Source organism: Eupeodes corollae, chromosome 2, assembly GCF_945859685.1.
Source record: "Eupeodes corollae chromosome 2, idEupCoro1.1, whole genome shotgun sequence".
NCBI lineage: Eukaryota > Metazoa > Arthropoda > Insecta > Diptera > Syrphidae > Eupeodes > Eupeodes corollae.
The window spans coordinates 85,576,458-85,589,652 of NC_079148.1; the positions used below are offsets into that span (position 1 = coordinate 85,576,458).

General features: G+C 30.6%; 1 protein-coding gene across 1 annotated transcript; it reads right to left on the reverse strand.

The window, feature by feature from the left end:
- Positions 1-371: 371 nt before the first annotated feature.
- LOC129947478 (vacuolar protein sorting-associated protein 33A) lies at positions 372-4,771 on the reverse strand. The gene is made up of 3 exons (XM_056058051.1): positions 3,401-4,771; positions 1,795-1,926; positions 372-905 (listed from the first exon to the last, which is right to left on the reverse strand). Exons 1-3 carry the CDS (start codon positions 4,652-4,654, stop codon positions 495-497), a joined length of 1,797 nt encoding a protein of 598 aa, XP_055914026.1. The 5' UTR covers positions 4,655-4,771; the 3' UTR covers positions 372-494.
- Positions 4,772-13,195: the final 8,424 nt, after the last annotated feature.

The window sequence follows — 13,195 nt, forward strand, 5'->3', positions numbered from 1 at the left end:
AACAGTAAAAATTTTAGGAGATGATACCAAGCGAGGGTACTTCCTAAGCTTTGTAATCATCAAAATATTAAATGAAAGCTTTCTTTTGGTATGCTTGCCACATCCCACCCACTGTGCAAATGATACATTTAAAAAAACACATCTATTTAACAGTTTTTAAGAAAAAAAAAAACATTTGTAAGTTCTATAAACACCCCACCTTTAACGATCAACGGGTAAGCATATAACATTTCTTTCTTTTTATCATATAAGCTTCAAAATGTAGTAGGTTTTTATGACGCTCGGGAAAATCTATATTTAGTATCGTGGGCTCCCCTACTATTGGAAGACAATCAGTAAAATAAAAAAAATATAAATATATACACATAAAATGAGGATAACTCAAAAATAGATATTTTAATAGAAACTATTTATTTATAGATATAATATATTATATATTAGGATTATAAGTGTAAGTATTTTTATATATTGATTAACATACATAGTACATCTATTCAGGCAAATTCAATTAAAGTGTCTAGGAATGAATTTTTGTTTAAAAGTTTTGTGGTTGCAATAACAAATTCAACATTGTTGTCTTCTTGTTGCGATAAAAACCGTAGCGCTGATATTTCAGCGAAAGTACACCCACCTACGAAAAAAACGAGAACAACACGAGGTACATTTAGTGAAGATCCTTCACTTGGTGTAGACGACTGACGGCCGTTGATTCCAATAAGCTGTGCTTGGAAGTCATCAAATGTTTTACCAGGTAGGACGTTTATTGAACTCTTAAGAGATTGCCAACCGAGTGGTTTAAGGCTTTGTTCAACAATCCGCACGGTTAGGGGAGCGTAAAAACTGTGCACATAACTTATGTCTTTTGGTGCTACTTCAACAACATCGTCCACTGTCAAGTTCAGAGTCTGAAAAATACGAATAATTGTATAGTTGATAAATAGAATGAATGTATGTTACTTTATAAAAAACACAACCGTAAAGATTCCTTAAATTATTTTGGGGTTTTTAATAGAAACAGTTCTACAATCAAATTTATTATACTACTATTATATAGCTTTTGAAAACAATTAATTTTCTTTCCACAGATCGTATTTTTTTATTTGTTTCGTTACTGAAAATAATTTAATTTCACCAGAACTACGGAGGTAGTTTCATGGAGTGGCAATAAATATGTACAGTACAGGAAGGGTAGGTTGTTGGACTCTCGCTCTAGATGTCATTTTAAATTAAAACAGAGAAAATAATTGATTGAATTCATATGATGTCAGTCGCAAAATACTGAAAGACTTAAATTTGAAAATCAAGAAAATGTCCAGATTTTCTAAATTATAGTTTTTATAGGTTAACGGATATATGTAAATTGTTCTTGTCTTTTTCCACACAAGCCTGAGGTCAACAGCAACAGCAGATGACCAGTAGGATCATCGTTAACAAGGCATTCAAAGTGCCACCACCCACCAAAGTGCTGGGTTTTTCTAGGTGACTACATTTTCTATATGGATTTCCAACTGCAGGTCCTACAAGAGAATACATGAGCACTTCTGGTTCTGCTATTTAAAGGAAAGAAGGAACCTTCACATCGCAGTAAGAAAAAAAGAGAAACAGAAGCGGGAGGTGCAGTGATTTCTAAACCGGCAGGGTTGATTTAAGATCAATAATTTTTATCAAAATTTGTTTAACAAGAACAGTTAATAGTGTACATTATATTTCTGCACTACCGTAGAAATTTTGTTAGAACTACGAGTTTTAATTTAGTTTTTTATATTATAATAAATAAAAAAGATTAAGAATTACCTTTCTAAGGACAGCATATGGTCGATTCTCAGTTTGGGTTTTTAGAAGTCCTGTTTTTTCCAAATTACTTATAGAAAGAAGAGTCTGAATTCCATAAACTTGGACTAATTCTCTTTTATAATAATCCAAAACCTGTAACAATAAAAATAAATTACATGTATAAATACGTTTCAGTATATTATAATACTATATAAGACACAAAGTTAGTTGATTCATTTAGACGTATTCGATTTTTGAGCAACGGCCTCGTCACTGGTAAAGCTTCGGTTCCCATCGATCACCGAAATCAAGCATCAGTGAGCGTGGTTAGAAGACAGATACATATACAGGTATTTATTCTGATATTGAACTCATTTTAGTGATATCAAATGATTAATCATTATTTAAAAATATGTAGTTTATTTTCAATAGTAATTCTATGATTTCTCAAAAAAATATAACAGTATTTTATAAAGATAAGTGCTTAGTTATAATTACACTCAATTTATTTTTGAAACAAAACTTTATGAAAAAAAGTGTTTTTTCCTGGCTCAATAATTCATATGCAACGTGCAGACATTCAAAACCAACTTTCTTTTTATTAAATACCTTTTTTATTTAAGTACGGGAAAAATGGTTATCTCGCCAGAGAAATATTTATGTAAAATGCGATAAAATAACGACAGAAAAGAAACATTACGGCGGTAATCAACAGTTTCAAGTTCTTCAGTTCGGCCTCATTCACCCCTCATTTTGAGAACTTTCTTGAATTCTGCCCAAAGCATTCATGTGGGTTTTTGTTAGGGCCTGCCCAAATACGAGAATTATACTCGAGTTTCAGAAGAATAAAGGTTTCATAGATTTTAGCTAAAAAAAATAACTAAATTTCAAAACATTCAAAGAATATGAATCACGATATGCCGCGTCGTTGACAATACAGAATGTAGGAAATATGAATCACTCTTGGGATATACCAGCGCCACTGCCTACTGATAGGCAATTAATATAATATTTATATGACCCTGTTCCTTTCATTTGGTCGTTTCCCATTTTAAATACCCATTTGAAAAACGTAAGTTAGACCCGACACATAATATGGGTACAATAGGTAGAACTACCCAAACGACATTTTACGAATAGTTTTAACCAGGAGAATTGGTTTTGTGAGAAGGCGAAATTGTTGGTTGTACGTAATTTGTGGGACTAAATGTCATTCGACTGAAGGATTGAAATAAGTAAGATAATGCCAATAGGTCTTCTCAACTGAATAATTGACCACGAACATATCTAGAAATCGCCACTTGACTTCAAGAACTTGTTATCCCGATTTTTTCTTATAACTTAATTAGAATATAGCTTTATTGTGAAATTTTTGAATAGTTGAGAATTTTTCTAAAAACCAGAGTATTGATAGTTTTCTAAAAATATTTTGGTCAGTTATACAAATCCAAAGTCAAGTTGTTTTCAATGGCTCCTCTTAAATTATTACTTGGTATTTACATATTGACTCGGTAGAACTTATAAAATATATTTTTGTGAAATAGTTATTAAAAGAAACAGTGTATTGGTAAAGAGTGAAAAAAATACATGCAGCGTCATTATTGTATAACGAGAAGCATTTGCCAACCTTTTGCTTAAACCCCGAAGCAGCCGCACATTGAATACACATCAACCGCAGCACATTTCGGAGATCCGATTTTTTTGCTATTAAATCTTCAATATATGCACTCTGTTTATCAATATCTTCGCAAACCATGAATTCTTGTTCCGCAGATAAATCATCGGCAAATTCATAAGTATCTAAATATTCTCTTATTAACTCAGCAACTGTGGTATGAGTGGCAACCGATTTCTTTTGATTCATAAGTTCTGGCAGTCTAAAAACTAATATTTTCATATCCTGAACAGATTTGTCTTGATAGTTAGTTTCCATTTGCGAACTTATTTCTTTCGCACGCTTCGAAAGGATTTTGCCAACTTCATTGAAGTTCTTATCTCGCAATTCACCATAGAGTTTTTCATCTGAGTTTAAACAAAGAATTTTTTGTTCAGCAACTAAGTTCGCGTCATCGCTGGCTTTTGAAAAATTTTTCCCTGGAAGCGATACTTTGTTCTGACGAATTGAGTAAATCTCATCTATAAGTCCTTCATATGTTAATTGAGTGGCTAAAACACTCATTAAGTCTATGCTACGATCAAGAATTATCATTTGATCGATTGCACCTTTATCCGAGTTAAACATAGTCTTGTCCTCGGTACCCATTAGTTTGGCGTGTTCCCATACTTTTAGTGCAAATTTCCCTTTTCCGTAAATCTTTGGTATGCGGCCATATATTTTTTGAATGTGAACCAAGCCAATGGCAGCTTGGTACAGGCATGTGAGATCATCGTCTAGAGCGAGATCTCTGAAGCTATTCGGTAGTTCCATCGACAGAATATCTTTATCAACTGGGAAAAAGATCCACGGTAGGTTATCAATGTTTGCGAAATTGCCGTAGACGCCTTTGATTTCCAGTTGCTTTGTGCAAAGGCAAGATTTGCGAGGGACGAAGTATAAATAGAATGTTCGGTTATCGGATGGCAAACCGCCATGGATGTGACTGGCAATAATGTCCATATGCTTCAACTCAGGCCGTGTAATGTAAATTATATTTTTAACATCTTTAGAAAAGCGTGTATCTGGGCGTAGGCGTTCTATTGTTATATTTCTCTCGGAAAAAAGGCTGGGTCTGGCTACCAAAAAAATGGGACCAAAAAGATTGTCATCCAACACGATTGTTTTTGATCCATCACATTTTTCAAGTATTTCTAAGAGTTCCCGACATGCAGTTTCTTGATATAGCTGAAGATTCACTCGACTACTTGCGAGGTATGGAAACATTTTCTAAATTAAAGTTTAACTTTCAAAGATTCACGAGAAATAAACAAAAAAGTATTGCTAAATTTGATAGCTACACAATTAGAATTTTTGACTACGCTGAGGCTGTCAGAGCCAGCTGTTTTGGGAGTGTGATAAATAAATGAATGGAATCGTTCAGATCGCACATTTATTATAGACAATTTACATGGGCAAGGGATGACGATGTTCACATTGGAATTTTTATCCGACACATTTCCAATGTTAAATTGCACCTCTTTAACACCTGTCCGTTAACGATGTATCGTCATGTCTACGTTTGAGTGAAGTTCTCATTTTTGCTGACGACGAGAACATTTTTAAAATAATAACAGGCTCAACATTCCATTACAAATATATATGTGCAGATAAATAATAACTATATTATTATATTAATGTTTAAAGTTTACTTTTTTACATCCAAAACACACAAAAATGGTTGATTTTGACATTTATTCCCTGTTTTTTGTTCATTGTTGCCATACTTGCTTTTTTTGTTGCGGATTTCTTTATTTTTGAGTTCAAACTCAAATGCAAAAAATAGTTTGCAAATAACCAAACTCGCACCCACCCCAAATCCTATAGTGCTCCCAAGCAGGATTGGAAGTAGGGGGGGCAGCATGCCCCTTTACATTGCTAGCTGTTAGTACGCCGTGTTATCAATTAAAAAATGTTGTTTTAAGCTAAAAAATGAAATACAAACAAAGTAATAAGTCCGAAAAAGAAAATATTTTTTTCTATGACTTAAAGTCGTTTCCTCGGCTTAATATTTAAAACATGTTCTATTGAAACCTAACTGAAAACAAAAATCAGAAGGAAATTTGTGTTGCGGTAACGGAAAGTCGCCCCGAAAACCCATTTTTGTATTTAAAAATTAGTACAACTGAAAAAAGACCTGTCAGAATAATAATAAAAAACACAAATAGAAGAAAGTTTTTTGAAAATCAAAAGTTAAAGTTAACTTCAGACAAAAAACTAGCTAAAGATAAAGATAAAATTGACAATTTTCAAGAAGAAATGGTAAAAAAACTTCTAGAAATTGAGATTCTATAAAAAAAAGTTCATTCAACAATTGCAGCTTTTACATAAAATAAAAACTTCAAGAAGGGGGTTTGTTCGTAGACTACTACATTAACATGTCGTGTTAAAGTGAGCTTGAAGCTCGCCTCAATTCTTAATATACCTGAATCGACTTCAAATGAGCTTGATTCGACTCGATTTCGGTCGGGAATCGGAGTCTAGTCAAAATTTGTGAAGAAAAGCCTGTGTGGAGGAGTTGGTTTTACAGATAATGCATTATGGTCTGTTTGTTTGCTTTTTTGTTTACAGCGTTGTTTTAATCATAATTAAAAAAGAAGCATATTCTTATGTGGGCTGAACTATTCAGTTCTTCATTGTTTAACACGAATCAAAATATCTCACTTCCACTTCATGAGAAACGTCGAAACACCATTGGCATTTTAGAAAGTGGTGTCAAACTTAATTGTTTTTAAATCTTGTTTTGCGGTGAAAACACCAAGAAGATTTATGTAATCTAAACTGAGATAAACCTTTGGTGGAAACATAATAACACTTAATTATCTATTCTATGTTTTCTCTTGCAAAATAAACCCAGTTAGTCCATTTTCATTAACAAAACTAAATAATATCAACAGTAACAGATTGACTTTTTTCCCCAATGGAAAACACATGATTCGAAATGCACAACTACTCAACGAACACAGCCATCGAGATACAAATGCTTTATCAATCGTACCATTCGAGACTCGTATAAATGTTAAAAACCCTTCCGTAGTAAGATTCTACTTTACATACTGCGGATATTGTTTTTTGTTGTTCATGTAAAACCCTACTATACTTTTGATAGATTTTCCTACAAAACACGGGTATTGTATTATTTTCTTACTAACAACTAACACATGCACTTATGATGAGCCTCTGATGGTAGTTTGAGCTTGCTATAAGCTAACTACTTTCTGAAAATTCTGAAGTGAAAAAGTATTGGAAAATCACAATTTTTTAAAATTTGGTAAAAAGATGAAGGTGGAAACAAACTTTTCTTTTTACATTTATTCCTGGTACTTTTGTTTAAAAAAAAAACACTAAAATTAGGCGACTTTTTCGTCTTTGCGTATTTGCAAATATTTAGACTTATTTGAACACAGGACTGCAATACAAAATGAAGTGCAGTATAAAAATGAGTCAGGAACTGCGGAGAGGTGCATTTCTTTCACAAGTAAGATTTATTTTATTTTTGTAAAAGAAATTTATATAAATAATAAATATTTTAATTAATCATAAATAAAACTACACAAAATAATCTACTAGAATTGTATATGATATTTATTATATAGTACTGTTATGAAGAGGAACGAATGGAGCGACATCTGAGAGACGTGGAAATGGCGTTATCAGTGGAAACTTCCAGACAATTTGAAATTTCCCACTATTAACAAAATATACTTCTTAACGTTCCTCAGTAAGCACTCTGTCGATTTTTTACAGACATTAATATTATGCAGTCAATAAGTTGTGTTTTCTTATTAATGAATACATCTTTTCAGTCAATTTTATTTAATTAATCTCAATTACCTTAATCGGATGATAAAGAATTGCACTCAACTCTGCACAAATAGCAAGAGCTAATCTTAAGCTAAATAAAAGTCGATTAGATATATACGTAAATTATTTTATTTTTGTATTATAAATACTTATAGGTAAATGTATACAATTCAATTTCATTTTATTTTAATCATTTAACAAATCTTATACTTATTTTTTGTTTGGCGTAAAAAACTTCAAAACTAAGCTTACAACGGTGCCCATAACAATTGTTCTTTTCGTTTTTATTTCCTACAGTTAAACATTTTTCCATTAATTTAACACTAAAAGTAAACATGTTTCATTCTGTTCATGAATTAAAAAAATTAAAACAATATTTCAGTAAACGTTTCAGTATTTAAAAGCGATTAATGTGAAGATCATGTTAAAAATGAGATAGAGCAAACATTTTTGTACTTATTCTTTAAACATCTTAACATGAATTCGTAATTGGTGATTGATTTGGCTTTTCATCACTTGATCCCTCAATACAAAACTTGATAAACTACTTTACAAAGTTTTGAGGTAAAGCTCATAATTGAAACAGTTGCTTCATGCTGAAAGTAATAATATTAGCAAATAAATTACATGCATGCATTTGTTTGATAATGACATTTGACATATGTATACATTTGAACTTAATTTTTCCTATAAAAATCAGAATTGTACATAGGTATGTACATATTTCGTTGGATGACAAACAAAAAATGTTATATACTTTCACTTGCATAAACTTAAATCATACCGTACTGCCAAATTTAATCATTCCACAAGAATCAAAACTGGGCAAACCGGCCACTGGTGCTGGGATATTGTGTGGTGGCCTCATACTTACTTACAAAAGTTCATAACTAGAAAACAGTCCTTGTCTGCTTTTTAAAAAAAAGAAAAGTCCCTAACAGTCCAAGAAGGTGCCTAAAGAAGACCCACAATTGTGTTTTAGATCATTTAAAAAAAATGTTAAAAGTAGACATACATACATACATACTAAAAAGTGAGGTTTTGTGGTTTCAAACTTGTTACATTCTTGTAGTTCATACAAAAAATATTGGACGCATAACGCTGCCTCATAATAAATATGTATGGAAGTACAACTTAATGAAAGGCACCAAGGGTGATTATTGAACTATTGATACCAAAAGAAGGAAGCCATACAATGCATTTGATAATTTGAATATAAATTATGAACTTTTTGGATTTTGGAATGTTTTGAGAGAAAATACACTTTTTTAAAAGAATGTACACAAATAAGATTAAAAAAATCATCATAGACTTAAGTAAAAGTATTTCTGAAAACCCACGCGTTTCTTTATATCTTAACGACGACATCTCGCTGTGCATTTTGCTGTATTGATGTCTGATGACAAACAAGCCATGGCGTTGTTCTGCCACCTAGTTCTTCACATTTGACAGCCTGTACTACTTTTAATAATTATTTGAAATGACAAAATTACACCCTAAATATTGCTCGTTTTTTTTTGGAATTAGCAGTATTAATCTAATTTTTAATCAAATCATTTGAGTTTAATTACAGTCAAAAAAACTATAAAGTTAAAACGTGATATTACTTTCCATTTCCATTATGTTAAATAACAACAAATACGACTCCATAACTCAATAAATTTTAATACAACGAAACAACACAATTTTGCACATTTTCATATGTACTATTTTAGAATTTTCTTATTTGGACAGAAAAAAAGAAGCCGAATTCCTAAATACAAAATGCTTATTAAATCACCAAAACAACTAACTGGAATCACATAGAAGACCATCGACACAGGAACTATCCAAATGATGTTTTAAGAATTCCCCGCAACCTTCACCTGCCGAAAATTTCCAAAAATAATACAACCGGAAATTGTGCATTTATGACATGGTCCGATTGGAATTTTGGAATTGCCTCGCAAAACAATTTCACAAACGACTTGCCACAATTTTTAACTTCCCATAGGAAGTTATTGTAATGGGTCCGATTTGTCAAATTGAAAATTTTGACATTTCTCGACGTTTCAAGGTCATTAGAGTCGAAATAAAAGATTTTTAGAAAGATGTCTGTGCGTGCGTGTGTACGTACGTTCGTCCGTATGTCCGTACGTCCGTACGTTCGCGACGTTTTTTTCGTCGTTCATAGCTCAAGAACCAGAAGATATATCGATTTCAAATAAATTTTGTTATACGGATAATAAGGCAGAAAGATGCAGAAAGAGCTCTCAAGAAAAATTGCGTGGGTAGTTTTTTTTTACGAAATCAGTTTGAAAAAAAGGTGAACATTTTAGTTAACCCTAAATATCTTACGAACCAAAAACGCTAGAGACTTGAATTAAATTTTATATGATATATTGTAACGTGATATCAAAGAAGTATATTTTTTGAAAAAAAAATCCATTAAACGGTTTTTTATAAATTAAAAAAAACTGAAAAAAATTGTCGCCTCCAAAATTTTACGACTTAAATATGATTTCATCTCCAAAACAATTCTAATAATAATAATGTTTTTGACATCTGATAAAATTTTGAGAAAAACAGAATTGACAGTTTTTTTTATAAAAAATAGAAATCTGAAAAAAAATTACTCAAATTTGGTAAAAATTGAATATCGATTCAAATATCTTTTCAAAAACTTGAAATTTGGGCTTCAAACTTATTTTATCTTATAGAAAATATTGTTTTCAACATTCTGAAAAATGTTGAGAAAAATCGAATTGACAGTTTTTTTACAAAAAATAAAAACCTAAAAAATGTATAAAAGTTGGTAAAATTGATTTTCGACTCAAATGTCTTCTCACAAATTGTAGATATTGGCTTTAAACTACTTATATCTTTCAAAAAATATTGTTGTCAACATTCAGTAAAATTTTGAAAAAATCGAATTGACAGTTTTCTTACAAAAAATAAAAACCTAACAAAAACAATACTAAAACTTGGTAAAAATTTACTTTCGACTCTTTTTCAAAAATTAAAAATGTTGGCTTCGAACTTATTTTATTTCACAGAAAATATTGTTTTCGATATTCAGTAATTTTTATATAAAAATCCAACAATCCGTTTTTTAGTAAAAAATTAAATCTACAAAAAATAGTACCCAAATTTGGTAAAAATTGATACGAGTACATATAGACAAACTTTTAAGCAAGACAAATCGACAGACGGGATGGGAAGTTATCAGTGAGGGTCGCATCCCAGCTTTTTTTAAATGTGGTTTTGTACACTATATATTAAATGATTTTTTTCTTAGGTGAAATAATGAACAGATTCTGGCATTGGATATCCGCAACCACGCAACAAATAGTTGTCCATTTGAGAAGCAATGCTTTACTAGGTTCACTCCGGCTACTTCAAGTGTTTGCCCTTTCAATGGGAAATTGAAGCTTTTTGAATTGGAATTGTTAATGTTTAGGATTTATTGGGATTCGAAAAATAATTACATTTTCACCCCTTGTTAAGATAATAGCATTAATATTAATACTTACTAATACCGTTAAATAATCGACGAGAATCTAAATTTCGAATACTATCGCTCTTTATTTTAATTGGAGCTTATGTGAGAGCACACCAGACACCTCAAGTGAGTTAAGAAACTCTATTGGATATGAAGTGATCTGTTTCGACTGTGTCTATTGACAAATGCTATTACATATCTACTTCATCCAATGTTTGAATTTATTTTCAAAACCACTTCGTTTCTTGACAATGACTATAATGAAAGTAGGTAGGGAGGGAGGGAGGAAGATGGAGCCATGAATGTATATCAAGAACATTTAATTATACCTAGGTGTTACCAGCGGCGCGGCGAGTCTATGTACTCGAATTCGCTAGGAATTACACAAAAATCATGGCATTCTATGTGTCCGTGGAGTCATAAAGGACATGGAACCCTTTCACAAAAAGCTTTTAATGAAGTTGTTCAGAAAACAAGTAAATCATAGAGTAATAAAGTTCAACTTTCAATTGAATGAAAAAACATGATCAGCTGTCATTTTGATAAAAGTAGACTTGACTTAATAGTTAGGGTGAGTTTTCTTGACTAACTTTCCAGTCAACTTTCCATTAAAGTTGCCTTAATTGGAAGGTCATTTTTTGGCAGCTGTACCTTATGTCGTCTGAACCAGCCCAATATTACTATAGGTTAATAATCTTTATACTAAACCATAAAAATTCAAAAGATAACAGTTTTTGGTAGAGAAGCAATGCAAGTCTATCACCCCTCGTTTAGGCGGAAGGAGCAATTTTAGAAAAAATAAGCTTTAAATCTAAAAAAGAAATATTTAAAAACAACGGCAGCACTTATATTTATAAATAATTCCTTTTTCGAAAACCAAAATTCTACACTTTATAATAAAGTTGTTTCAATAATTGTTTGAAATAACTGTCAAAATTTAGGAACATAAATTTGAGAATTATTTTTCTAATGATTATAAATACCAATGTGGAAGAAAGATTGAAACAACTTTATTTAAAATTTATGTATTACAAAGTGTATAAGTCTGGCTTTTGAAAAAGGCATAATTTATAACTAAAAGTGTTGCCGTTGTTTATTTTAACTATTTTTGACAAAACGTGGGATTATTGCGGACTTTTTGTCACTTACTAATAACGATGTCCTCAATGTTTGTACCAATTATCATAGATATGCGAATATAAATGTATACGTATGCGTTTCGAGTTGAAATGTCTAATTTAATAAAACTATTAATTATATTGGCTTTCATTTCGCGACACTATTATTTTGAGGATTATTAGCATAAACTTGTGGCTTAAGAAAACCGCATATGAAGAAGTCTAGCAGGATCTGGAGAGACAGTTTATAAAAAAACTTCAATTTCGAATCTTAAAATATTTGGCATGTATAGTGTATTGATCTCAACATCAAAAGACTACGCTTTTTTAATGTTTGCAACAAAATCAGAAGTGTCATAACTACACTAATTACAGATTCCAAAACATGGAGGAAATCAAATGTTGATTTAGACTCCAATTCTATTTTGAGCTTTTTCATTTAATTGTGTAATACGATTGCTTTTCATACAAAATTCTTTTGTTATTCATAATTCTTTGATGAATTTACCTAAGTTTCTGTTATTAAGAGTAAACGATTTTTAATAATTTAATTTATATGTGTATTTGTCCTCAATGTATGTATAAATGTTATTTATCGCTGCCCATTTGAATCTTTACATATACGTAGTCGTAACTCGTATACTAACAAAAATAAACATTAATTTTTAATTGATCTATAAAAGAATTCAAAATTCAATTTTTATTTAATTTATTATTTTTTGTGGGGATACATATTGTATCTACAATTTCATCACTAATTGCTAATTAAAACTAGTTTAGAAGTAAATTTATTTTTTAGTATTTTTCTTATAACAATATATAACTACGTATAATTTACCATAACTACTTAAATCTTAAATGTATTCTTAAACTTAAATGTTTCAGTCGATATTTGTGTTGTTAGTTCAATAACTTATTTACAGACAAAATAAGAATTTTTTGAAGAGCAAACAGTTGATTTGTTTTCAAATATATACATATAGGCAGTAATCTTTTTACAAAATAAAACAAAGATTTTGAAGGATATGTTAAATGCATGAGATGTCTTTCTTAAATTGTATATTTTTGTATAGTTTTATAATTGTATTAACCTCCCGGTTTGGTGACTCTACAATAATTGTATAAAAGTTTTTGGAAAACTTAACACAAATATATGTTCTAAACTTGAATGCAATAACTATGTACAATAGAATTGTAATATTATTATGAAATTCGGGTTCTGTTAAAAAATTAATACTTTTATTTAGCTGGAAGATTTGTTTATGGATATTGTTATAATGTACATAATTCAATATTAATGACGACCTTATTTACTAATTATTTCTCCCTAGACACCTTAATGAAACACGAACTTAAAAAATTAAA

What these genes read in the sequence shown, in the direction of transcription:
- LOC129947478 (XM_056058051.1), bottom strand. Translation starts at nt 4,654, where the DNA reads ATGTTTCCATACCTCGCAAGTAGTCGAGTGAATCTTCAGCTATATCAA. An exon ending in CTTCGGGGTTTAAGCAAAAG is followed by an intron (nt 1,927 to 3,400) that starts GTTGGCAAATGC and finishes TTATTGTTACAG; the next exon opens with GTTTTGGATTATTATAAAAG. An exon ending in CATATGCTGTCCTTAGAAAG is followed by an intron (nt 906 to 1,794) that starts GTAATTCTTAAT and finishes CGTATTTTTCAG; the next exon opens with ACTCTGAACTTGACAGTGGA.